General features: G+C 42.0%; 1 protein-coding gene across 3 annotated transcripts in view; it reads left to right on the top strand.

Moving 5' to 3' along the window:
- Positions 1 to 27,511, top strand: part of Sumf1 (sulfatase modifying factor 1) — an 84,639-nt gene that overhangs the window by 39,334 nt on the left and 17,794 nt on the right. For 2 of the 3 annotated variants that reach the window (XM_026383110.2, XM_026383109.2), the window contains one exon: positions 4,449 to 4,562. The exons of the other annotated variant lie outside the window; for it this stretch is intronic. In XM_026383110.2, coding sequence (XP_026238895.1) covers positions 4,449 to 4,562 — 114 coding nt within the window. The remainder of the gene's footprint in view (positions 1 to 4,448; positions 4,563 to 27,511) is intronic. 3 annotated transcript variants of the gene reach the window in all.

The following is a 27,511-nucleotide window of genomic DNA, read 5'->3' as shown; positions in this document are numbered from 1 at the left end:
AGGGTGTGGAGGAGCTGGATCTTCACAGGGGCTCGTGGGAATGTAAGAAACTGCAACCATTGTGGACCACAGTTTGGTGAATCTTCAGAAGGCTGAACATTAGAGTTACTTATCACTTCGTGATTCCACTCCTAGGTATGCGCCCTTTCACTTTTCAGAACCAGTGACATCCTCATCATGTAAGTGGCACTTGAACTTGGGAGGCATACCTTTTACTCAAAGTACTCTTCTATTTCCCAGGACAATACAATATCCACCACCTGTGAGCTGGGGAGATCCACAGTGCTCCCAGCAGCTGGGCTGAGTGGGGAGAGGAGGAAACAGCTCGGGACCCAAAGAGCCAGGCTGGAGGGGAGGCCACGGCACCCACCTCCTTGACCACTTTGCCCCGATCCTCAGCATCGTAGTTTTCAGAGCAGAATAGAAATAAAAAAGAAATTGCATGAGAATAGCCCTTTAGTAAGTGTATGCGTGCATTTATGTGTGTGCATCAAATTCCATATGTGTGAGTTATGCATGTGATTAATTAACACAAACCCATGGGAAATGCATGATTGCACAGGGGCAAAGACTAATCAAACCATGTGGTAGGTAGCCAGTTCCTCCCAAGGTTCCTTCAGGACGGCTGCTGCCCTCCCAGGACATAGTTTTATTCAGTGAAGACCATGCCTGGAGGTCTTCGGGAAGAGATGATCTCAGCCCTTTTCTCCACTTCAAATGGGAGAAGAGCCCAACTTGCTGCGTGGAGCACTGTGCTGAGGGTGCCTAGTGGGCCACCATGGGGCAGCAGAAGTGGCGCTGCAGGGTGAACAGAGTGCCATTGGAGGTGCTGATGTGGGTGCTCGTCAGACCCCAGAACAGGGGATGGCTGTTACGGCCGCAGCAGTCCTCCGAGTTGGAATCTGCCAGGGAGTGTGTGACAACTCACCTGTACACACAGCAATCCCTGAAAATGGATGGCACTGCAGTGTAGAGCTGGCACCTGGCCCTCTTGGCTGTGGATCCACGAGAGACTGGCAGGAGAAGGGCTTCAGCAGCCTGGGTCCACTCAAGGATGGCATGCTGTGACAAGGAAGGCCACTGCTGTAAACCTCGAAGCCAAGAGGGTGCTCCTGGGCGGGTGGTAGGTGCAGGTCTCAGTAGTCGATATGCACATGAGATATCTTTGAAGGCCAGAGTGTGGAAGCAGCCACATGATCAGCAGTTGGGCAGGATCACGAGGTCCCCAGATGGGCCAGTCCCAGTTGAGAGAGTAATGGCCTCCATCTCTGCTCTCATTTGGATCGGTCTTTGATAACTGTTTCTGAAGGATGGGACAAATGATGGAAGTGCCTGTTTTAGCAGAAGGCCATGATACAGCTGTCTTGGGCCATCATGCACTTATATTGTACAGCACTTGCCACTACAGCAGCGCCTAGCTCTGTTTACCTGGCTGCCGAGGAAAATCGAGCTAGGTCCTCTCAAGTCAGTGCACTGTTGCAGAAAAACACAAAATTTGTGGCAAAATAAGGACATTCTTCTGATATTTAGAGCTGGAACATTGGATGGGGGGAGATCAGCACATCTTCCTACCTGAAGAAGTTGCCATGGAAGCTACTAAGACAAAGTTAGAACAGTTACCAGGAGCCTCGAAAGAACCAATTTTTGAGATACATGTGTGGTGGTCCATGCCTGTAATCCCACTGGCTCAGGAGGCTGAGGCAGGAGGATCACCAAATTGAAAGCCAGCCTCAGCAACTTAGTGAGACCCTAAGCAACTTAGGGAGACCCTGTCTCAAAATAAAAAATATAAAGAACTGGGGTTGTGGCTCAGTGGTTGAGTGCCCTTGGGTTCCATCCCCAGTACCAAAAAAGAAAAAAAAAAGGACCAATTGGAGAAACCAGACCTGAGGAGAAAGCAAGAAAGCCAGGGAGAGGTGACCCCCACCTATGTTTGGAGACTTATTGTGACCTCTGTCTTTCAATTGAGGCTTTTCTTGAGTCCCCCTGAGCTGCTCTGCTGCTATTCATGTGCTCTGGACAGTTGAGAGCACATATACTATCGTAAAGTGGCTTCCTCACTGGATAACTCATACATTTAATTATTTCATATCTGACTTGAAACCAAGGAAAATACTTGGACCACGGTGAGCCTAAAGAATTGAATGCAGGGGCTGAGGTTGTGGCTCAGTGGTAGAGCACTTGCCTACCATGTGTGAGGCATTGGGTTTGCTTCTCAGCACTGCATATAAATAAATAAAATAAAGGTCCATGAACAACTAAAAAAAGTATATATATATATATATATATATATATATATATATATATATATAAATAAAAGAAAGAATTGAGTTTACATTTTGCTGGGTCACCCTCGTACCGTTGAGTTCTTTCTGGTTTTAATGGGTATCACTTTGTTCACCTGAAGGTTAGCTTGTCAGAAGCCCATGTCTTGTATCTGTTTTCTTTTGAGGCTCCTGAGGGTAAGCTCTGGTTAATATGATTAATTTAACGTTGAGTAGTTGAAATTTTCACTTTTCCTAAAGAAATACATACAGTAATTTAGGGGCTGGTGACCTTCTGATTTTACCTCAGTTAAACATCAGATTATTTAAAGGGGGGAGAAAAACACCCAGATTTTTTGGGTAGGTCCCATTATTTTTCCATTTATGGATCAGTAGCACCCAGAGAGGTTGAAGTACTTGCCTGATGTTAACTGGTAAGTTGGGACCTCAGCCTGGCTCTTGAGAGTGGCTCTGTCTGTTCTTTCTAGAAGCACCCCGGCCCCCCCATAAATCCTTCCTCCAGGATGTTTAATTTTAAAATTGTGCTTATTCTCCTGCTTCTCCCCTTCCCTTACTGAAGCACATGAATTTCTTCTTTCTGACCCTCTCCAGATTTTTAAAAAAAAAAACAGCTCGTGTTGTGGCCTCTCCCCGTCTCAGACCTGTCTTCCAGTGTCTGCTGAGACACCTCCACCTCTGTGGGGGACAGTACCTGGGGCCAGAAATGTTTCCCTCTTGGAATTTCTGTGGCATTTTCTCTCCCTCTGTTACCCGCTTGTCCCTTCTGCCTTTTAGAACTGGATTTTTAGTTTCCGGTATTTTCTTCTCTCCTCCCTCATTACGCTCTCGGGATCTTAGTCACACTGAACCTCTCCCTGCCTGTAGTTGCTGGGCTTGGAGTAACTGAATGAAGCAGTGCCCAAGTACTGCTGTTTCCAGAATGAATGGTGATTGTGGAGGCAGAGCGTCAACAGTGTTCGACTTTCCAACTCATCAGATGAGCTTCTTTTCAGAGTAGCTTCCTAACTTTGATTGAAATGCTCTGAATTGCCCAAGCAGCAGATGCTTCCATATTCATGTGTACATGTGAAACCATCTGAAGCCACATAGAAATGAATGTTATTTTATTCATTCTTTCAGTCCTACTTCGTTAGCATGGAAAAAGCACACATTTACCAAAAGATAAAAGGCTCCAAGGATAACCTGATTGTTTTTTTCATTGAAAAAATGAAATTTTCCTTTCTGCTCACAATTTCTTTTAAAATATTGGAGGGGAGGGAAGAAGGAGAAGGTACTGGGTAATGAGATCTATCAAATTAAGTGCATACAAAAATATGGTATAATGAATGCTACTATTGCGTGTAATTATAATGCACCAATAAAAATTTTAAAAAAAGATTGGGAGAAATTTTAAGTTATGAAACTAGCAAATCTGTTCTGCATTTACTGTTGTTTAGTTAAAGATTTTTTTCTTGCCCTCCTTTTTTTGGATGCTTTCAGGCTATGACTGTAACAATTTTATGCGTCACTGTCTGACCTGCCTTTCAAATGTGGTATAATTCCTACCTGAATATGTAATTTGCTTCAGACTTCCATATGCCAGAGACTGCAAACCCACTATTTCAGGTACACTCAATAAGGAGTTCACATTTTCCATAAAAACAAATCCTCTCAGTTTTTAATGGTCATGGCTCAGGCAGGTCGGAGGGGGCTGATGGAGAAGACAGAGTGGACCTGGCGTTGGTCAGTGCTGAAAGACACTGTGGCCGGGGAGCTGAGCTCAGGGGACAAGACTCACAGTGAGTCCAGTGTGCTATTCCTCTTAATGATCTTGAAGGTCCCACTGTCATCCGTGAACACGTGTGTGCACAGCACACACAAACACACACCATTGGAGATTTGACATATGATCAGCTCTAGTCGGTCTATCAGAAATAATTGCACAGCCTTCCATGCTATTTAATGTAAACTCCTCTTAGATTCCTACAATCCCTTTGAGGACTCAAAGTAAAATAAAAAATGCCTTTTTCTTTGTTTTCATGTTGGTCAAATTGTATTTTGACTGTTGGGAATGAAAATTAGTATTTCTACTCTGAAATTATAGCTCTTAGCACATTTCTGCCCCAGAGAGGTTCTTTTGAACGAGGGCAGTGCTTTGACAGCATTTCCCTTCTCTGCTTTTAGGTGGACGCCTTTCCTCCCAATGGTTATGGCTTATACAACATAGTGGGGAATGCGTGGGAGTGGACTTCGGACTGGTGGACCGTCCACCACTCTGCTGAAGAAGTGCTCAACCCAGTGAGTATCTTCCGCTGAGCTCGTATCCTGGAAGGTAGCTCTGTCCTCTTGGCAGACGAGAGCAAGGATTTCTGTTCTCACGACATCAATCTTGAATTTCTCTAAAGGGACACTAAGCATACCTTGCTTGTAGCCTTCAAGTGTCATATAAAGTGTCTGTGAGCTTTTTTTTCCCTTTTTGGTGTCAAGGATGAACCTAGGACCTCATTCGTGCTGGGCATATGTACCACTGAGCTACATCCCCAGCCCCTATGATCTTCAGTTAGCTGCTGGATGGTAATGGTCATTAATACTTGAGAAATTATACTCAATCTCATAAATTTGATCAAAGAATGATATATAAATAACTGTGCAAAATTCATTAATGTTTTAGTATTAACTCCTAAGATCTGTTAGGTGGTATTTTTCTTGTAGCTACTTGGCTGAATTTTGATGGGTTCAAGTTTTTGATTCAGCAAATTATTTCGACAAAATGAGAATGTTGAATAAATGTTGAGCCAGAAAGTTGGGTCCTTCAGTGATTATTTATTTCTTGAACCTCTTCATATATCAGACTTTGAATGACATTATTCACAAATTTGTCCCTTTTTTCTATTCTGGTATGGGGATTGTTGAATGCAAGCTAGTATATTTTCCTACCTCTGAAACCACTCTCTCGTACAAGATACATAAAAATTAAAACGCTAAATGGGCATATGTTTGGAAAGCTCTTCCTTTAAAAAGAACATCTTTGAATATTTTTTTGTTGTGTGAACAGATTGGGGGAAAATTTTATGTAAAATTCCATATCTAGAAAACTAGGCATTCATAAATCAGCCCAAAGGACAACAGTAAGCTGTCCACACTGAGAACTGGGTGTGCTTAGTGAATACTTTTGGACAAGCACAAAACACAATGATAAGGAAAATGAATTCTTCCAGCCTCTCCCCACTGGAGGGTCAAAAAGCTCAGTGTTATTGAAGAACTTGTCAGACTCTGTGACTCAGGTCATTTTTCAGAAAGTGCAGATAAGTTTCTGTTGGATATGCTTAATTTGTCCTCACAGAAAAAAAATGTGCATAATCTAGAGACACAGATCTACTTTTTTGGGTATGAAGGCAGCAGCTGAGTTCTTCAGAAATTGTTGTTCTCCCTCCTTTTCTTTTACTTTCTTGGGGGACCTGTGGAAGTAGCACTGAAAGACAGCCTGTCTCTTCAAAATGAGAATAAGATTGCAAAATTCTCAGGGAGTTTGTGGATGCCATTCTCTACTGGCAAAATGTGACTTGGCATTTGCTATCAGAATCAGAAATAGGCTTTTTTCCCTCTCAGATAAAAAGCATCTGCATGTTTGGAAGGGTGCACAAGGCTTCAGAAATCCTGGCAAGTTGTGAATGTATCTATCTGGCCATCTGGTGTTGAGCTGAGTGCTTATTAGCTTTCAGTCTTATAACTGCTGGGGCTTCTTCTAAGGATTTGCAGAAAAATCCAGATTTTTTTTTTTTTAATTTTTATTTTACCAGTCCCAGGCTGTGTCCTGGAAGTTGCCCTTGTTCTAATGAAATCGCTCATACTTTAGATTTGTGATTGTCTCAGTGGCCTTGATTTGACCGGGCAGCAGTTGTAAGGACTGAAGAAAACTCACTCCATCCTTCGGATCTTTACAGCTTTCCTTCATTTCCAGTGCACGAGCTGTCATCATCTTTCACCTGGCTTATTGTACCAGGTTTCCTGGCAGCTGGGCTTCCTACCCTCACCCCGTTTGCTGTCTTGCAACTAGAGTGATCTTCATGGAGCAAGTCAAATGCTGTCACCTCCCTGTTTAAAATCATAAGGGGTTTCTTACTGTCTGCAGAATGAAGATTTCTGAATATGACTTCTGAAGCCTAAAATAATCTGGCCCTTGCTCATCTCCCTTTAGCCACACCTTTTTCTTTTTTAAACATTTAATTATGAAATGTCACAAAAATCCAGAAGAGTACAGAAAATAGTATAATAGATACCTATGTACTTACCACTTAGATTGAAGATGTGTTAACAGTTTGCTATATTTACCTCCATTTTAACCAAAGAAAAGGAACAAAACTGTTCTTTTCAACACTTGGTGAACTTCCAGTTATCCGTTAGCTTAGAGTCCTGCTCCCCTGAATGCTGAAATGTAACATCAGACAAGCCCCCGAGGAAAGTGGAGAGTAGAAAGGGAGAAGCTTTATTTAAAGGGTAGTAGAACAGACTTCTCCCCTAAGGAGGAAGGGGACCCAAAAGGTGGAACCCCTGGGATGAGGAAGTCCCATCCCTTTATACATCTAAAGTTTTCTTTGTTCTTTTACATTCTTGCCCCTTATCTTGTTCATTTCCCTTCATCCTGTACAAGTGACTGGGAGATGCAGGTAGGGAAGGAAGAAGTGGTAAACTGGTGGGCTGAAGGGGTAGGGTGTGGGGGTGTGTGTGGGGGGAGTGATCCCAGCAGGAAGCAGGGTGCAGGGTGAATTAATTAGCAGTTCCCTGTCTGCTCAGGGGTTGCTATATTAACAGTTCTTTGGGAAGGGCAGTATCCACCAGGGGACATTCACATTTCAATCTCCCTCAGCAGAGTCTTAACCTTTTGGACCTAAACCGGTTTGGTCTGTTTTTCTCACCTTGGCTCCATTCATCCATCTATGTTGACTACCTATTTTTAATTCTGGCTTCATTGGTATTGTCTTTTCAAAAATTTCATCTGTTGTGTTCAAGGTGTACTATTATTTCACTGTTTTTTTTTTAGTTATCATTTTTTTAAAAAAATTTGATTGTAGTTGGACACAATACCTTTATTTTATTTATTTTTATGTGGTGCTGAGGATCCATCCCAGGGCCTCCCACATGTTAGGCAAGCGCCCTATCGCTTAGCCACAACCCCAGCCCCTTAGTTATCATTGTTTAATGTCTTCCTCTGATAAGGAATGTCAGTTGTTGTTTTTGGTTTTTGGTTACATCTTGTTTTCTCACATGTTTAGTTATTTTTGATTGAATACCAGACATTGTATGTAAAAAGTTATAGAAGTTATTTGAGATCTAGATAGTTTGATCCTTCTCTAGAGCATGTTTACCTTTGCTTCTGGATACTTCTATTTCATCTTAGTTCAGTGCAGTCAGGAATTGAGATCTGAAGTTGAGCTTTAGTCCCTTGAGGACCGGTCTATTTTTAGTTCAGCCTGGGAAGAGTTTTCAAAGTGCCAGCCACTTTGTCTGGGGGGTTTTACCATGGTTTCTCCTCCTTTCAGGCCTGAACTCCTTTTCCCCACCTTAGGCTGTGAGTCTATTGAAAGTCCTCTTGCATATCTACTGCTATTTGAATCAGTTGACCTCTAGGGAAAATAAGGTCACCTTTCTGGGTTTCCCTTCTCTCTGGGATTTGAACTCAAATTATTCTAGCTCTAGTAGTTCTTGTCTGGTCTGATTAATTCCTATTTTTCTTTTAGGTCTTAATTTATTTGCCTTTCTTCCCTAATGGCTGCGTATCTCTAGTGCTTAGCAAAGAACCTAGTTTGTAGTCATTGATTCTTCAATATTCCACTTCCAGATATGTAGAAATGGTGGGAGGGGGTGGGATCACTGTTCAGACTCCAGGCATTTCAAAAGCAAACGCTGGTTAGGAGCTTGCATTTTTAAGGAAAATTTTGACCCCCAACACACCTATGATTAGTAAGCATTTCAACCCAAGATCTGACTTCTTCAGGTGTCACATATTTATGTTAGCTCTAAGACTAAGTCCTGGTGGCAAATAATTGTAAAGGTTTTTATAGAGCCTGGGAAAAGTCAGTTCCCTCTATGCAAAGGCTATTCAGGAAATACCTGTTTTCTTCTTCAGTGGCTTTCAGGGAGCAAAAGTTAATCATTAATTTTTATTTTATTGGGCAGTCGTTTATGGCAAAAGCAGTTTATGGAAGCAGCCTTGTGTGCTGTGTACACACAGTCCTGAGAGGATGAGGTATCTGACCATATGAAGTGAGGGTTGGTTTGGTGCTGGGTGTGTATATGTGTCCCTGTGGCTGTCCTTTTCTGGTGGTTTCAGAGCTCCCATGTTAAAATGGTATTGTGTCCTTCCACACAGGCGCTGCCCACAATGTGGCCATCACTGTGATATATTTTAACCCAATAATGTTTTATTTTATTTTATTTTATTTTTTTGGTACCAGGGATTGAACCCAGAGGCACTTTATTAAAAGAGTTGGGGTATGGCTTAGTAGTATTCTTTTTCTATTTTATTTAGAGACAGGGTCTCACCAAGTTGCTTGGGGTCTCACTAAGTTGCTGAGGCTGGCTTTGAACTGTGATCCTCCTGCCTCAGCCTCCTGAGTTGCTGGGATTTCAGGCATGCACCACCATGCCCTGCTAATGTTTTTTGTTTTGTTTTGTTTTGTTGGTAAATGTGGTCTGTATTTTTTTTTCAGTTGCCTAAATGCAAAATCCATAAAATCCATTAAAAAATCTGTGACAGCACGTAGTGCTTTCTTAAAAAAAAAAAAAAAGTAGACCTTATGTAACATCCTAGTTTCTTAACATCTGCCTCCTCGCCCTCAGCAGACAAGTCCCAGGCTGGTTTCTGAGGAAGACGGAGATGTGATGGGACAGAGTAATCTAAAATATTTTCTTCCTGCTCTGAGAAAACACTGCTGCACTTAAGGGGCTTCTCTTTCCCTGCCACCCCTGCCCCCAGGGAAAGACTCCAGTCTTGGAATTAGTCAAAATATTAGGTTTTTTTTTTTTTAAATTTTTTTGTTGTTGATGGACATTTATTTATTTATATGTGGTACTAAGAATCGAACCCAGTGCCTCACATGTGCTAGGCAAGCACTCTGCCACTGAGCTACAATTACAATCCCAGCCCCAAAATATTAGTTTTAAATAATAATATCTTAATAATAATGTTTAATAACTTTAATAATAAAGTTATGTTTCTAAACTTAAAATATTTCTTAAACTTCCTTATGTACGAATTGGGAATAATGATACCCCTCCCATGAAACTGTTGTGGAATTAAGTTTGTTAGTGTGTGGGAAAATACTTTCTATACTTTGAGGGCTCTGCTGTTGGTGTTTTCCTTGTTTTGTTTATGTTTTGGCTGTTTTATTGATATATTACATGCTTGTAGGGGAGATAATGAGGAATGTTGGCCCGTGGAAGCAAGGGAAAGAAAATTATGAATAATGATTTTTTTCTTTTTCTTTTTTTTTTTTTTACTGGGGATTGAACCCAGGGGCTTTACCACTGAGCCACATCCCCAGCCCCCCCGTCTTTTTTTTTCTTTTCAGCCAGGGCCTCACTAAGTTGCTGAGGCTGGCCTAGAACTCTTGATCCTCCTTCCTCAGTCTCCCGAGCCACTGGGATTCTAGGCATGCGCCACCGTATCTGGCTCTGTAAGTGGTGATTTCTTGGTATTCCTCCAACCTGTGTCTTTTGTTGGCATATCGGTCATCCTAACATCGGAGCCCGGGGGAACAAAGTGTTCCAGAGTGTGTTCCTCCTCACCCCTGCAGCTTGCCACATGTTAGCTAGAGATCTGTTTTGTTTCTGTCAACAGAAATAATATGAATCTGTTACACAATGGATTTGGATTTGGTTGTACAGTAGATTATATTAATGCTGGACATTTTGGAAATGTGCACCTTTTCTCAGAGCTGTTTCCATTTGGCGTAGAATTTATGAGACAAGCTGTAAACCTACCTTCTGTGCCCTGGTGGTGTAGAGTTTGATCTTCACTTGTTTTGAAGTTCACCTATCCACATGTGGCATGTTAAATGAACTTTGGGCACGTGCCAGTCCTCTGACTGAGATCCACATGTGGGAAGGTGCCAGACTTGTTAACCCTTCTTAGATACTTCACCGTCCCATGATTGGCCTCGGCTTGCACGTGCATTCCTTTTTTGTGTCTCAAACCACTATGCTTGAATCGCTCCTCTTCCCTACATCCCTGCCTCTGGCCTCCCACCGATGCATGTCTCAGTGTGTAAGAAAACACTAAAGAGCTCTGCAGACTGTCTTCTAGTCCTCCTCTCCCTGTGGCACTAGATGGCCCTTGATAAGACAAAGCCTGGCACCAAAGGTAAAAGGTCAAAGTCACGCCATCCTCTGCCTTTGCTGGGATTGCCTCGCCCACCCACAGGCTCACCTGCTCAGCAAGCACCCTCCAGTGTCCAGTAGGTGCTGGGAAGGAGCCGATGAGGAGTCCTTACCTCCCTTGAGGCCTTCACTCACTGTTTTCAAAGAGGACATTCCTGGGGCAGGCACAGTCAATCAGGTGAAGGAGTAGCCTCTTGTTCAAAATGCAAACCAGCTTGGAAATGTTAATAGCATTCACTTCATAAAATATTAATGTGTTGGGGCTGGGGATGTGGCTCAAGCGGTAGCGCGCTCGCCTGGCATGCGTGCGGCCCGGGTTCGATCCTCAGCACCACATACCAACAAAGATGTTGTGTCCACCGAGAACTAAAAAATAAATATTAAAAATTCTCTCTCTCTCTCTCTCTCTCTCTCTCTCTCTCTCTCTCTCTCTCTCTCTCTCTCTCTCCCCTCTCTCACTCTCTCTTAAAAAATAATAAAATAAAATAAAATATTAATGTGGCTGCAAATTATACTTAAGAAGGGCTAAGGGGAGGGCTTAGTTGTGCCTCAGTGGTAGAGTGCTTGCCTAGCAAGTGTGGGGCATTGGGTTCAATCCTCAGCACCACATAAAAAAGAAATATATAAAATACAGGCATTGTGTGCATCCACAACTAAAAAAAGTATATATATAAAATATTATTTTTTAATGTGGTGCTGGGGGTCAAACCCAGTCCTCACGCATGCTAGGCAAGCACTCTACCACTAAGTCACAACCCCAGCCCTAAAAATATATATATATATATTGGGCTGGGGATGTGGCTCAAGCAATAACCCGCTCACCTGGCATGCGCGGGGTGCTGGGTTTGATCCTCAGCACCAGATAAAAATAAAATAAAGATGTTGTGTCCACTGAAAACTAAAAAATAAATATTAAAAGTTTCTCTCTCTTTAAAAAAATATATTACACACACACACACACACACACACATATATATATTTAAGATTTTTTAAGAAGGGCTAAAGGGAAAGCAAGGGGATCAAAGTGTCAGCCTCTTGGGACTGTGTTTCAGAAAATAATTTCATCTTTTTCTTCTTAGAGGAAGATGAAAATGTTCCAGAAGAAGTACTATGTTTCTCCTTTGCACTTTTTTCTTCATCTAGAAAAACAAAAACTAAAAGAAAAACCAAAAAACTATTGAGAAATAGAAATAACCATGAATGTAGATAGCTCAGATATTTACATCCTGTACACACATTTTCCAAATACATTTTTCTTACTTGCAAATGGTGTTAATTCTTTCTAGTCTATTATTATAGAAATAGTCTTTGTTTTTACTTCACAATAAAATTGCCTTCAGAACCTCTTATTATAACTGTTGATTCTCCTTGAGCAAAGAGAACAGGACACCAAAGTACACCCTGTCCTCCTTAGTTTGGGGGAGCAGTGGATACAGGAATCCCTTCTTTGATGCCCTGGGCAGCTGTGATCCTGCAGCCTCAGGGTAAAACCTTCCCAGGGAGCAGGAACTTTCTGACACCTGGCAGGTTGCTGGGTGAGCAGATGTCTCACCTTTTGAAGGTGCCTGTGTGCAGCCAAGACAGTCCCCCTGGAGGATTGACTCACTGGTCCTCATCCTGCCCTAGGTGAGAAGGGGAACATGTCTTCCCTCTGTCCTGAGCTCAGAAGTTCTCAGATGCCTGAATGCAATTGTAGCATTTATTTGTTCTCTTTCTAGATAACTCTCTCCATTTCTTCTGCTGCACCTTGGGTAACTTACTATTCAGGGCAACATTGTTACAATCCTCTGAATATCATGAGTGAAAAATAAAGCCCCCCCCCCCTTTTGTAGTTGTGTATGGACAGGATGCCTTTATTTTATTTGTTTATTTTTATGTGGTGCTGAGGATTGAACCCAGTGCCTCACATGTGCAAGGCAAGAGCTCTGCCGATGAGCTACAGCCCCATCCCTGAAGTCCCTTTCTATGAATGGCACCCTAGATTACTTGGAACAAGAAGAGTTTCAGATTTGGGATGTTTGGGGATTGTGGAATATTGCATATACGTAATGCAGTATCCCATGGATGAAACCCAAGTTTGAACAAGAAATCCATCTGGTTCATATACACCTTAAACACATAGCCTTCAGGTAATTGTATATAACACTTTTGAATAATACTGGGAGGAAATAAAGTTTGTGGACATTGAACTATCAGAGTTGGAGTATCATTTCAGTACTCAAAATGTCACAGATTTTGGAGCATTTTGGATCTTCAGATTAGGGATGTTTGATTTATAGTAGCTTTACCTTCCAACTTGTTATAACTAACAGACTGGGCTGTTTTTAAGTCGCTGATAACACTGTGCATGGAACAGGGTTCAAGACAGAGCCTACTAGAGTCAGCCCACATTCCTGAGCACTTGGTGTGTGTTGGAGCTACACCTGCTTTGGGGGATATAGGCATGTATGACAGGTCCCACTGTAAGATTGGATGCTGAGCACAAGGATCAAAAGGTCCATCAGGTTAAGATTTTCTGTGGGTAACACTGAGGCGGAGCCTTGGTGAAATATTTGTTCTCTGCAGTGGGACCTGAAGGCTTCTCAGCAAGGTCCCCTTAGAACACTGGCAGCAATCACCAGGTCACTTTGCTAGGTTAGGGGGCTCCAAAGATAAGAAAGACAATGCAGGCATTGACCTTTTGGCGACTTTAGGACAAGCAGTTCCTTCAGTGAGTGCCTTGCCTTGTGCACCTTGAGCCATTGCGTGGCCCTTCAACCTTGAGCAGGCCCTCCTCCGTGCTCCCAGTGGCTGTACAAGAAGCCGGTGTGCTTTGCGGGTGCATGTTGTGTATATTGTGTGCGCTGAGTTGTTTCCTTCTGTCTTTCTGCAGTGTGTTCCCCACTCCTTGTGGGAACATGGAGCTGTTTATGGAATTTCTGTGGGCTAACCAACTAGGGGTGTTGCAGTGACTTGTGAATCGTCTTCCTTGCTTCAGTATGTGCAATAAAAGGCTTTTGGTTCTGTTTTTCACAGCGCATCACCCTCCTGGGAAGGGAGAGCCATATGCTCTGTGAATGAGGTGGCAGAAGGTCAGCACGATGGGTTGGGTTGTAACAGAATCGGTCAGTGACAAGAGCAGAGAGCTTGCTAATGTGGCTGCTTGTTGTCCTTGGTCAAGTTCCCCGCGTTGCACTGAGGAATGGGACACTGGTTAAGTGACAAAGGAGAAGTCAGGAGCCTGTTTCCATCTGCCATGTAGCTGTAAAATGTCGCGGGCTGCAGGGGAGTCCTCTCGCCCTCCTGGGGCTTCATGCTTCCTCGTGTGGGCTGTGCTGAGCCTGGGCAGGCCCTTCCGGGGTGCAGCTGCCCTTCCAGGGTCTGTGGCTGCTTTGGAGAGTAGGCCGTCTGCGAGCATGCCAAGCCGAGGGTAATACGGTTTTAAAATGATTCACACCTCGGTCCACATCCTAGCTCTGCCACTGTTGGCATGGTGACCGGGACAGCATGGTGAAGTCCTTTGATTCTGTTTCCTCATCTATACAACAGAAGGAAGAATAAAATTCACCAACACTGCGTTGTTCTGAGTATTAAAAAAAGTGACTAATGCTCTTAGCATTATGCCTGCCACGTAGTAAGTGCTCAATAAATGAGAACTAATGGTTATTTCCAGCATCTCTCAGTTGGGACATTGCCTTTAAATTCTTCCTCTGTCAGCACCATCTCTTGTTGTTTAATAGACTGGATTATGTTGTCTTCCTTTCCTCTGTTTAACAGCATTTTTAAGTACTTATTCTGTGCTGGCGGCAGACACAGACATCCCCTGGCCCTTGCCCGCAAAGTTTGAATTTCAGAATTCCTAATTGCAGTTACCATTTGCATAGTAATAGGCAGTTTTGGTCCACTGATGCTCAGGAAGCTGGAACCAAAGTCCAGGTTTATGGCTTCTTTTCAAAGGTGGTTTACTCCTTCGTTGCACCTTTCTTTACGTGGAATGGACTGGGGCAACAGGGCCAAGGGTTTGCAGAGCCTCTGTCTGTTGGCTCCCTTAGTTATGCCCACAGCTGATAAAAAGTCAGGTGTGAACAGTTTTTCTGTGCTGAGGCAGAGACTCCGAATTCTAGGTGGAGTCAGGCCTCCATTTTGAGTGAATTCTCTCTTTATTTCTTCTAATTAGGTGTATATGACAGCAGGATGCATTTCTATTCATTGTCCACAATCGCAGCACAACTTTTCATTTCTCTGGTCATACAGGATGTAGCGTCCAGGCATATGTGCCGTCATGGATCTAGGATAATCATGTCCATCTCATTCTACCATCTTGGATTTTATTTTTTTTTTAATATACTAGAAACTGAAATCAGGGGCGCTTCGCCACTGAGCTATATCCCCAGAACTTTTTATTTTTTAAAATTTTAAGACAGGCTCTTGCCAAGTTGCTGAGGGTCTTGGTGAATTCTTGAAGCTGGCCTCTAATTAGTGATCCTCCTATCTCAGCCTCCCAAGTCCCTGGGATTACAGTCTTGTACTGCCGGGCCTGACTTTGCTTGAGTTTTTTTTTTTTTAATCTTCTTGTGTTGGTGTGCTTTGGGGAGGAACTGACAGCTTAACACTCATCTAGTGCCAGACCTCCTCTTCCAGTGTTAGCTTCCTGTCTTCCACCTCTGTGAGCTTCTTTCCCATGACTTCATATCTGGGACCTCCCTAGACTGATTGTGTTTTGTTGACACTACAATTTATCCTTCATTATTCCTGCGGTATTTCTGCCCTGATTTTTTTTTTTTGCTTTGCATTTTCATGTAAGTCTCTTTCATTACATTTGGTGTTCAAGAGTTTAACGTGCATCTATATTGTGATCCACAGAATAATTCTTCTTCACGGTCCATATACGTGAATGATTTTCAGTTCTCCGTAGTCGTGGACAATTTTCCCATGGTATTCCTGAGCCAGAGATGGAATCATTACAAATGGATTGGGAAGGAGGAGAGTGGTCTTCTCCATTCATTAATAATCTAGATTATTAATGTAAAATGTAGACTGGATTAAATGAAGGGACATGCCTAGGACTCTGCATCCTGGCGTAGTCGTTCAGACTGTTCCCCAGACTGCCTTGTGCCTTTGTGAGAAGTAAAGTCAAAGTGCATTTATATAGTTTTTTTCCCCTCCTAAATTGTACAAAATGCTTTCCTGTGTACCTCTGTGCCCCCCACCCTTCACTTACACTCAAAATGTTACTATATGTGAAAGAAGGCCCACACTATCACACTCATTTCTCTTTTTTTTCACATTTAATGAACATTTATTTTTTTTTATTGGTTGTTCAAAACATTACAAAGCTCTTGACATATCACACTCATTTCTGATGTTAATTCAGGAAGGGGAAAGAGGTTTTTTTTTTCTTTTTCTTCTGGTTAGGAAGGGTACTGGGGATTGAACTCGGATGCACTTGACCGCTGAGCCCCATCCCCAGCCCTATTTTGAATTTTATTTAGAGACAGAGTCTCACTGAGTTGCTTAGTGCCTTGCTTTTACTGAGGCTGGCTTTGAACTCATGATCCTCCTGCCTCAGCCTCCTGAGCTGCTGGGATTATAGGCGTGTGCCACTGCGCCCCATAGGAGAGAGGTTTGACTTTGTTCCAGATTCTGAGCTTCCTTTACCATCAGGATTTAATCCCAGCTCTTATGATCCCCAAACCTGTCCATGTTTACTGGGCTCCAGACATTATTTCAAATACAAAATAGAAAGGGATGCTCCTTCCATGTACTAATATTTCACCATTAACCTTGTATGTTAGATCAGAGTTTCAAGAAATGTTATAAATATGAGAGATAATTTAAGAACCGTGGACTGCTCTGTCATGCTGTGACTTCTTCCAAAACCAAGTGGGAGGCAGAGAATCACACCGACAGCTTTCAAGATCTTGAGATTCTAAGTCAGTTTCTTTTGTTTCTTACCTTCATCTCTTATTTCCATTAAATTGTTCTTAAAAAGTGTTGACTAGCCAAGTTGTTGTTTTTATATCTGGCATCTAGCTTATTAATGAATTGAAGAATAATGTAGTGTCATTTCCCATTCCTGTAGCTTACCTGTAGTGACTTCCCTGTATCTCAGTGTGACTCATTTGTTCTTTCCCTAAGGCTCTGGAAATAAAACCAGAAGAGAAAAATAGAACAGTTAAATTATCTATTTTTTCTTAATCAGGTTATGCTGTGATTTTTTAAAAATGTGGACTCATTTTTAATATAGTGACGTGCATATCCACATGTCATTCTTTGCATAAGTGAATGCGGCCAGGTTTTCATATCCTTGACTTCTTCATCCAAGGATTCTACCAAGTGCAGGTTGAAAATATTCAGGAAAAAAAAAATTGTGCCTTTACTGAACATGTGTCGACTTCTTCCCCTGTCAATATTCCCTAAACAATATAATATGACACCTATTTATGTGGTATTTACATTATATCATGTATTGTAAGTAATCCAGAGATCATTTAAAGTATAGGGGAGGATGTGCACAGGTTATGGGCAGACACTTCACCATTTTATACAAGGGACTTGGGAGGCAGGAACCTGGCCCCTGGGGACTCTGAGGGATGACTCTACTTTTCTCTATTTAGCAAAAATTATCAGCAATGTGCTAAGTGTCGGATCTGTGTGCTGGGTTCAGGGAATCTACAGACATGATCCCTTTCCCTCATGGAGGTTGTAAATGATAAGGAAGCCAGCAAACACACCAAATCCATAGAAATGCAAGCGTATTTAATTTCATGCAAGGAGGAAACGAAGTAGGAGTGTCGAGAGCTTGTAGTTTGGAAATGGACCCGTGTTTAAGTCCCAGCTGAGTCATCCATGAGCGCAATAAGCCAAGGCAGGTTTCTTAGAATCAGCTTGCTCATTTGTAAGAAAGGAAATGGTGGTCTCCCTTGGGGATTATCAAGAGTTTGCAATGTGATACTGTAAAGAAAATGTTCAGCGGAGAAGCCAGTGTGTAGCAAGCTCTTGATAAATGCCAATTATGACTACTGTGTTTTAAATGTAAGGGAAATTTAAATGAAATAAGCTAGAAAGCTATGAAATTATACCTTGCTCTGAATCTAATCCATGGAAGACATTTATTCTGGGCCTTGTTAGGGATGTGGAAAGAGAGATGCCATCTGGTAGCATGCAATTATAAATTACAACACTTCTTTCTGTGGACAGTCTCCACATTATACTCAGCACAGGAAGTAAACACTGCATGTAATCAAGTGCCAGAACATACAGAATTGAGCTTTAAACACTTATGCACTTTTGAAATGTCCAAGTAAAAGCATGGAAGTTGTCAAGTGGTTCTTTGAAAATAATGTTTAACTAAGAATATCATTTGATACAAGCTACTTGCTTTATTCTCTCCTAACTTGCTAATGAATTGTCCCTGAAAACAGAACACAGAAGACAGAGAGCCTAAGAGAATGTGATAAAGCCTTAGTGTATGTAACTGGTTATTTTTCTCACTTCAAGTGATGGTTAGAGCTATATTTGGCCTTCATAGGACTGAGCGGTTTCACAGTCAATCTGAGAAATAGAAGTGACTGAGTCTGGAGCAGATCTCTCAGCAAGTGTAATCTGGATGTTGGTGTCATGTTGATGGTTTGGTCCAAGTTGACCTAGAAGTTGTCTTTGTGTCAGATGATGCCACTGTACACTCCTCTTCAGGATGCAGCAGACTGAAGAGTCTAGAAGGAATCCCTCTGGGATTGGACAGACCGTAAATGTTCTTTTCTGTTGTACATGAGCATTGTAAACTTTCTGGGATTAAAGAACCACTTACAGTAGTAGGAGACACATTTCATCCAGCTGCTCATAGATGATAAAGTTTCTTCTTGCAGGGTCCACGCATGACATTCTTTCTCTTAACAGTGGGTGTTCTGGGTTTAGGTTGACTGGTTTTCAGCACCTAGATGCTTCTTTTTCTTTTTTGTTCTAATCAGTTTTACATAACAGCCAAATGCTCTTGGATTCATTGTACACAAATGGAGCTCAATTTTTCACTTCTCTGGTTGTACATGAAGTAGAGTCATACCATTTTTTATCTAGATGCTTCTTATCCTTGCATTGAGAAACTACCATTGATTTTCCACCGTTGTACTAATGCAAGCCTCTTAAGCGTACGTATTTGCCATTGCACAGGGGAGCACATGTCGCCATTTTCCTGGGGCCTTGTTCCACTTTGTCTTCTCTCCCTCCTGCCCGCCAGCTGGGGAGAGTGGCCGGGAGAGCTGAGGCCTTTGAATGAGGCATCTTACAGAAGGTTGCAGTTGTTTATCTCACATCTCTGCAAAAATCTGAGGAAAGGTCCCCAGAGTATGTGAAACAGCTTGATTTGAAAAGGTGCCAAGATGCAAGGATCTGGGGATCCAAAGATCCAGCTCTTGGCAAATGGCAGTGGAGGAAAGACTTCATGGGGTCTCTCGGGCAGCACTTGCCTTTGACAAAGGAGGGAACTCAGTGGAGTGGAGGGACCAAACTAGACACTGGTTCTCCCAGTACTTGTCCTGGGTGGCAGCACCCTGGTGATGCCTCCTGCCTGGGGTCTTCCTGTGGGGTCTGCCTGGGATCTTCCTGTGGGGTCTCTAGGTTTTGTGGTCACTTTCTACTTGCAGTCTGCCTTAAGACTTTTTATTTTGTGCTTTTATAATGATGAATCATGGGGGCCTCTTAACATATTTTTCTTCTTTCTTCCCTTGTTTGCTGAATCTCTGCTTTCTGGCCAAGAGTCATTACATAGAAACTTAAGTGCAGGCTGATGGTTTTAGTCAGTTTTCTCATTTCAAAAAACCTGACAAGAAGAGTTTTAAGAAGGAAATATTTATTTGGCCCTCATGGTTTCAGAGGTCTCAGTGCACAGACAGCTGGCTCCTTTCCTTGGTGCTCAAGTTGAGGCAGAGCATCATGGCAGAAGGATCAGTTATATGTGACAACAGAATGCTCTTGGATTCATTGTGCACAAATGGAGCACAATGAGATGAGAGAGAGGGTGCTCTGCTCAAAAAGAACCAAATAAAAACCCCAAAGACCCACCCCCAGTGACCCACGTCCTCCAGCCATGCCCTACCTGACTAGTTACCATCCAGTTAATAATTCCTATCAGTGGATTCACAAGACTGATTAGGTTAAGGCTTTCATAACCCAATCCTCTTACCTCTAAACCCTTTGCATTGCCTCACTCATGAGCTTTTGGGGACATCTCATATCTAAACCATAACAGAGTGGTCATCCACTGATTCAGCAAGTAGCTACACATCACTAATCTCAAACACTGTTTAAAGTTCTAATGATAAAGCATACTGTCAAGCTATCTGCCTTGTAGTAGAAGAAAGATAAATTTATTATTTTTCAGGAAGTAGTAAGAACTAGTATGTTTTGTTTGTTTATTTCTTTTTCTTTTTTTTTGCATCAGGGACTGAACCCAGAGATTCGTAACCACTGAGCTATATCCCCAGCTCTTTTTTATATTTTATTTAGAGACAGGGTCCCATGAGTTGCCTAGGGCCTTGATAAGTTGCTGAGGCTGGCTTTGAACTTGAGATTCTCCTGCCTCAGCCTCCTGAGCTGCTGGGATTACAGGCAAGCATCACCATGCTTAGCTATGTGTTTTGTTTTTTCTGATACCACTTCTGACACCAAATGTGTGGGTATTTCTCCAATAGGGAATGCATATTTTTTTCTTACACCTGTTCCCCAATTCTCCAGTGACACTGGGTGTCCTCACTGAGTGCAAATTTGGGAGTTCCCACAACCCCCTCTTTAGGTTTCATAATTTGTAGAACAACTCATAGAACTCAGAAAAGCACTTTGTTTGTGGTTACTGGCTTATTATAAAGGATACAACCCAGGTAGAACCAAATGGGAAGATGCGTCAGGCAAGGTAAGGGTGGCACAGGGCTTCCGTGCCCTCTCCAGGTGAAGCCCTGTCCCAGCACGTGCACATGTTCACCGCCTCAGGATTTATGGGAGCTCAACTGATTAGAAATCATAGGCCATGGGGGATTTAAACCCGTGTCCAGTCGGGTGGGGCCAGAAGTGCCATCCCTCCAATCCTGGCCCTGCCTTTGTGGCACCCAGCTCTATCCTGACGCTTGCTGGGCCTCTCCTCTGTCCACTCTCCCCTCTGGCCCTGAGTCATCTCATTAGCATACTGAAGAAAGGTGCTCTCCATTCTAGAGTTGCCAAGGGTTTCAGCAACTCTGTGCCAGGAACTGGGAAAAGACCAAATATTTATTTTTGGTTACACCACAACTGGGATTAAAGGGGAGAGAGATGTGGTACACACAGGAAGGAGGGATTGGGTGAGGTGTCATTTAACAGAGACCCTGGTGGAGTGGCAAATCAAGTCCTGTGTCATGTGAGGACAGATAGAATAGTAAGGGCAAAGCACAGTAGATGTTGCTTGTGTGGGGTATAATGTGAATGTGCACTACAACATTGCTTAAACCGCATGTCTATTAGCAGTCTCAAAACACTTCCCACCCGAATTCTGGTTCATTGAAATTTTAGGGCAATTGTCATTTATTTTTTAAAGAAAGGAAAATGTCAACTCCTCTGTATTTATTACTTTATTATTCCTGTCCATGGAAGTGTTTGAAAACCATTCCAGTCGATGAAACTCAACCAAGCAGTTTTGTGAAGTGGAGCAGTGGCGTCCATGGTGTGGGAGAAAAACCCAGGTGGCCTGAGTCAGTGAACCACCCATGACACGAGTGGTGTCGCCCTAAGTACAGATGTCCTAATGGTAGGTGTTGCTGCTTTTGGTGTGTATAACCCTGAGTGGAAGGAGCAGGAGAGCCTGAGAGTTGCTCACTGAGCCAGGTGCAATGTTGGCTCCATCCACAGGCTAATGAATAGAAACAAATATGGAGGCTGGCTGGGATTATGGCTCAGTGGCTTGCCAGGCACGTGTGAGGCACTGAGTTTGATCCTCAGCACCACATAAAAATAAATAAATAAAACAAAGGTATTGTGTATATCAGCGACTAAAAATATTTTAAAATAAAAACAAATATGAACTCTTGACTCAAATTTCCCTTGGATTTAAGCTGTTTTCTCGAAAGGGGTTCATAAATATAGAAATGTTCATGCACTACAATTTGAAACACTTGAGAGACTTACTTAAAAATTATGGTACTCTATGAGGCAGCATAGAGTGCTGAAGGCACAGGGTGCACTTCACCGAGGGGTGAGTCTGACCTTGGAGCTGCAGCCTGGACTGGAGCCCTGCTCCTCCACCTACTAGCTGAGTGACCTTGGCAGGCTGTTCAGTTCCTCATTTGTAAAATGGTACAAAAGACTCAGTACCCAGACATTCATGGTTTCTGTCTGTGCCTGGCATGATTGTTGATAGCTTCCCTTTCACTCCTTGAAAGTATTCTTATCTGAATAATAAATTACGTGATTTTACACAACTTATAGAAGTTGTGTCTAAGGTTGTTTTGCAGATTGAAAACAAGAAAAACAATACCCAGGTAGAACATGTGCTCAGTAAATATCAGCTACTGTTGTTTACGTAGGTGCCACTTATTCTACCATTAGAATTAGTATTTTAAGTACCAAGTTTTATGCATTACTCTGAAACTGGCAAGAATTGTTACCATAGACCTTGGACTATGAAAGGTATATACTTTCTTGGGAAATGAAGAGCCATCATGTGTGGTGTTAGTTAGTTTTGAGAATTCTTTTCCTTTTAAACCTATCATGGAGGAAATGACTGTTTTCATTCATTTCACTAACAGGGTCATTGCTGTGACAGTGCGTGCTAGTTTCACAGAGAAAATAGCTTGGGGGTTGTTAATTTGGTTTATGTGTTTAATGTGTGATTCTTTTGTCTGATCTCTGCTTTTCTATCTTTGACCTTTCTTTAGGCTTTACCTTCCTCTTTATTCTCTTCATGCAATAACTGAAGCTAATTGCAGTTTCTTTTTTGTTGGTCCTTATCCTAGGGGATAAATAAAATTCCACATGATTCAAAAAGCTTTATTTGAACTAATGATTTTATCTGCCCACTCCTAAAATCCTTTGTCATGTTGACACTGGATATAAAAAAATGACATTATTGGGATATTTTACTTTATTATTTCACATACTCACCTCCATTACAGGTGCTTCCAAGCCTAGAAGGCAGTTGGTCTGGTTAGGCACTATTCTGGTTTGGATATGAGATGGCTCCCAGAAACTCATGTGTGAGACTATGCAAGAGTATTCAGAGGTGGGATGATTATATTTTGAGAGCTGTAACCTAATTGTTGGATTAATCCAGTTGAATTGAATAGATTTAACTAGAAGGTAACTATATCTAGGTAGTGGCTGGCTGGAGGAGGTATGTCACTGGGGGCATGTCCTTTTGGGTTTATATTTTGCCCTTGGTGAGCAGATCTCTCTGTTTGCTGGTGGTCCTGTTCTGAGCTGCTTTCCTCCACCATGCCCTTCCACCATGTTCTGTCTTATGTTGGGCCTAGAGCAATGGAGTTGGCCAACCAAGGACTGAACCTCTGTGAACCCAAATAAACTTTTCCTGTTCTAAGCTGTTCTTGTCAGGTCTTTTGGTCACAGCGATGAAAACCTGACTGGAATCGGCAAGGTGGGGTGGGTAAGTTTGAAGGTGTGTGGTGTGATGGTCTTTGATTGATGGTTCTCTGTTACCAGCCGTGTGACCTGACACCCCAGTTATTTCATCTTGCCAAGCTTCAGTATTCCTCATCTCTAAAATAGGCATAATGATACTTCCTGCTTTCCAGGGTTATTGTGAGAATCAGATGAGATGATGAGGGTTGGGATGTTTCCAGTAAATATCAGGTAGCATAATTAACAGAGTTGCCAGTCATTTTAATTTCTGGGATGCTTGAAACAAAGTATTTCTGAAAAGATGGTGGAGATAATTGAAAAGAGAATTCCTTTTCAAGGTAGGTGAGCCAAAGCTATGTCTGTTGATACAAACACTGCTCCTGTTAGCCGGTTTCTGAGCTGCTTATTGTTGTAGTGCCTGGTAACTTAACAGCGATGCTGCTTCAGCGTGCATGGAATCTTTCAAATAGACAGCAAGATGACTTTTCTGTTACCCTAAACTTCAGGCTGCTGGAACCAGGCCTGTGGGAGCCCGTGTGATCTGCTGGCTTGAAGGCTTGCCTGGAAGCCAAGTGTGCCAGGGAGCCCCTCTTCAGCCAACCAGGACAAGGGCAGCTTAACTCTCCAAGGATCACACCCACCTCTCAAGATTACAGAGTGGAGAGTAAAATCTGTCCTTATGAACTCTGAAGTTTTTTGCACTTGAACTTCTAAGGAAGTCTTTGATTGCTAACATTTTGGAGCCCTGGAAAGCATAGTCTTTTCTTCTTTTCATTTATCCTGGTTCACAGTTTTGTATCCTTTAACTTAAAAAAAAATTGTTTTTTTTTTTACAGAAAATTCCAAACATGCAAAAGTAGAAAAAAAATAGTATATTAAACCCCAGTGACCTTAATATTTAGCTTTAATAGTTATCAACTCATGACTAATTTTGTTTTATTTGTGTTTTCAACTTCCTTATTCCTGGTAACTTTTTCTTCAGGATTATTTGAAACAAATCCTAGATGTCATATTTTATTTAAAAATGTCGTCTTCTTGGGGCTGGGGCTGTGGCTCAGCGGTAGAGTGCTCGCCTAGCACGTGCAAGGCCCTGGGTTCAATCCTCAGCACCACATAAAAATAAATAAATAAAGAAAATAAAGGCATTGTGTCCAACTAAAAAATAAAAAAAGTCATCTTCTTTATTTTCATTTTCAAACAGCTTTATATTTAAATACTTTAAAGTAACATATGCCCAATATGTTAACATAAGTACACACTGTCTTTATAATAGAAGTCATTAAAGAATTTTTTTTAAGAACGAATTTTTTTTAATATTTATTTTTTTAGGTGTAGATGGACACAACACAATACCTTTATTTTTATGTGGTGCTGAGGATCGAACCCGGCCCCACCTGTGCTAGGCAAGCGCTCTACCACTGAGCCACAATCCCAGCCCCTAAAGAATCATTAATGCTGATGAGCTTTGATGGATAGAGGGAAATACATCTATGAAATCACCATTTAAGACACTAAAAAAGTTTTCTTGTGCCACTTTGTAATCCCTTGGTCCGCCCTTCTCTGCCTGCTATACCCACACAACTCCTGATCTGCTTTCTTTCTATCACAGTAGAGGTACCGTTTTGGAAGCCTCAAGACCTGTTAGGAGGCTATTGTAGTTGGTCCAGATGAGAAATGCTGGTGATCTGGACCAGGCAGGTTACCATGGAGATGATGGACTGTAATCCTTTAGAGATCTTCTTTGGAGGCAAAGCTCATCAGACCAGTCGGATGTTGGGATGAGGGTAAGGGAGGAATCTAAAATTACTTCCCAGGATTCAAACACTTATAAGGTAACAATAGGATTGCTGGATTTTCTCACAAATATTTTAAATAAAGGACAGCTGCCCTTGTCAAATTGAAAATAATGAGCTTTAGTTTTCCTCTCAGATGTTCATGGTATAATTTGAGCTGGGTGAGGGAAAAGAAAGTAGTGCAAAGGCAAATAACATCTTCAGAGTTTTAAAAGTGCCTCGAGGTTGAAGTTCACTCTGCTGTGTCTAATGGCCACAGGATGTTTGTGTGCAGGTATAGAGGTGACTGCCTCTGTACCTTGCTAAGTACTTTCATTGTAATATAAAAGTCTGTCTTTAATCCTATAAGTTATTAATATGCCATATATTTTATTAGAAACTTGGAGGCCATTTGGGAATTTGACCTTTAAAAAACTAGGCCAAGTGGTCTCTGAGGGTTTAGAATTTGAAGAGCTAATTATATGCCACCAAGATTACTAAATTTATGGTTACCTTTGGGAAACCTGAGTTAGTTATTAACTAATAACTTGTAAAAGTATCATCAGTGACATTTATTCTTCATTATTTGCTATGTGCTTCCTGTATATTATTTAATCCACATATTAATACAGTAAGTAGGCTCAAATATTATCTTCATTTTACACAGGAGAAGCCTGGGAGATAGAGGGGTTCTAACTGGCCCACAATCTCATAGTCAGTATTAGAGTTAGGATTTGAACCCAGGCAGGTTGTCTGAAACTGGAGCCAATGCCCTCATAAAAGAGAACATTTGAGGCCAGGCGGGTATGGTAGACATCTTCAATCTCGGCTACTCAGGAGGTTGGGGCAGGAGCATTGCATATTTGAGGTCAGCCTCAGAAACTTAGACCTTATCACAAAGTAAAAATTAAAGAGGGCTGGCTATGTAGCTCAGTAGTAGAGCATTTGCCTAGCATGCACAAGGCCCTGGGTTCAATCCCCAAATCCACCCTCTTTCACACAAAAGATAACATTTTAACATTTGGATGGATAATGCAAGATGAATTGGAGTTTAATGAACAAGTGCAGATGAGCATATTAGGCAGAAATAATCAAGTATCACTGCAAGAACAGGAGAAATTCATTGTCCCAGGGCTTGAAGATAAATGGTAGTAATGTAAGGTAGGAAGGATGTAGGGTTTGTAGACCATCTGTTTTGGCTAACCTGAACAGATATTTCATCAATAAATGTTAAAAGGTCTTCTAACATTCTCTTGGAAACTTGAAAAATTTCAAGGTCCAAGTTTTATTTTATTGGATGCAGGGAATTTGCACTCTTTGCTTCCCAAAGGCGTTTTCTAATTTCTGTTACCTGGACCTTACTCCCCAGAAGTAAATCATTTGCACCCACCTTTTCTGTGAAGCTCTGATTCCCATTAGGGGTACAGGAAGGATCCAAATGGTTGTAAACTGCATTGTCTTTCCGAACCTGCCCACTGTCCACCAGTAGCTGACGGGCTATCAGCCAGCATCTGGTGTTTCAAGAGGTGACGGGTATAAAGGGAAAGTCTGTGTGGTGGATGCTTCTTCCCGAGCTACCCTGATGCATGCCAGAGCATTTTGGATTTTATCCTACTGAATGTGTTCCTATTTTTTTTTTTTTCATTAAAAAACAAATAAGTAGGGCTGGGGTTGTGGCTCAGTGGCAGAGAGCCCTTGCCTCGCACATGTGAGGCACTGGGTTCAATCCCCAGCACCACATAAAATGAATAAATAAAATAAAGGTATTGTATCCATCCATAACTTAAAAAAAATAAAATAACCCCAAATAATTCATGAATGCAAATTTTCAAAGGTACGAAATTCACACCCTGTCGCTGAACCTCTTCTTTTTTTTTTTTTTTCTCTTCAGGTAGCAGTAGTAAGAGTTCTTTAATGGCTGCATTTATAAGGAGAGTATGTGCTAATGTTAACATATTGTGCCTATGTTACCTTTTTGGCTTTTTGTTTTAAAAATACTAGAATATAACTGAAAATAGAATATGCCCATAAATCAGCTTAATGACTGTTCACTCTGCCAGCCATGATTCAGTCATATAGGTGTGTGAAATGCAGAATCTGTTACAGAGTGGTCACCTTATGCAGTGACTCTAGTCTAGTGCAGGGACTTGAGGTCTGGGCAGAAAACAGTTGGAAAGAAAGGTGATGTCCAGTGGGGGAGCAGAGGTGAACTGAACTTTGTAAACATGCCCTCGAGTCCATCCAGGTGGATTGGAACCAAGGCTTTAGCCTTGATGATGTGGGTTTATGTACACGAATCTACTGTTCTTTATCCCAGGGCTCAGACTACACCTGCCCCAGAGTCACAAAAGCCAAAGGAGGATCCAGAGCAGGGTAGCAGGAGCTGTAGGACAGCCTGGTGTCTGCATATCAGTCTCCTGAGCATGAAAACACCATGGCTGCTACTTCTCTTCTCTCCCAGCTTTCCCAGTAAATGTTTCCTATAGGTCACCCTCGTCAGAAACAGAAACGGGAGAGAAT

This window comes from Urocitellus parryii, chromosome 16 (assembly GCF_045843805.1).
Source record: "Urocitellus parryii isolate mUroPar1 chromosome 16, mUroPar1.hap1, whole genome shotgun sequence".
In the NCBI taxonomy this organism is placed as follows: domain Eukaryota; kingdom Metazoa; phylum Chordata; class Mammalia; order Rodentia; family Sciuridae; genus Urocitellus; species Urocitellus parryii.
Note: the sequence above shows the minus strand (reverse complement) of the source record. Positions and strands in the feature narration are given on the sequence as shown.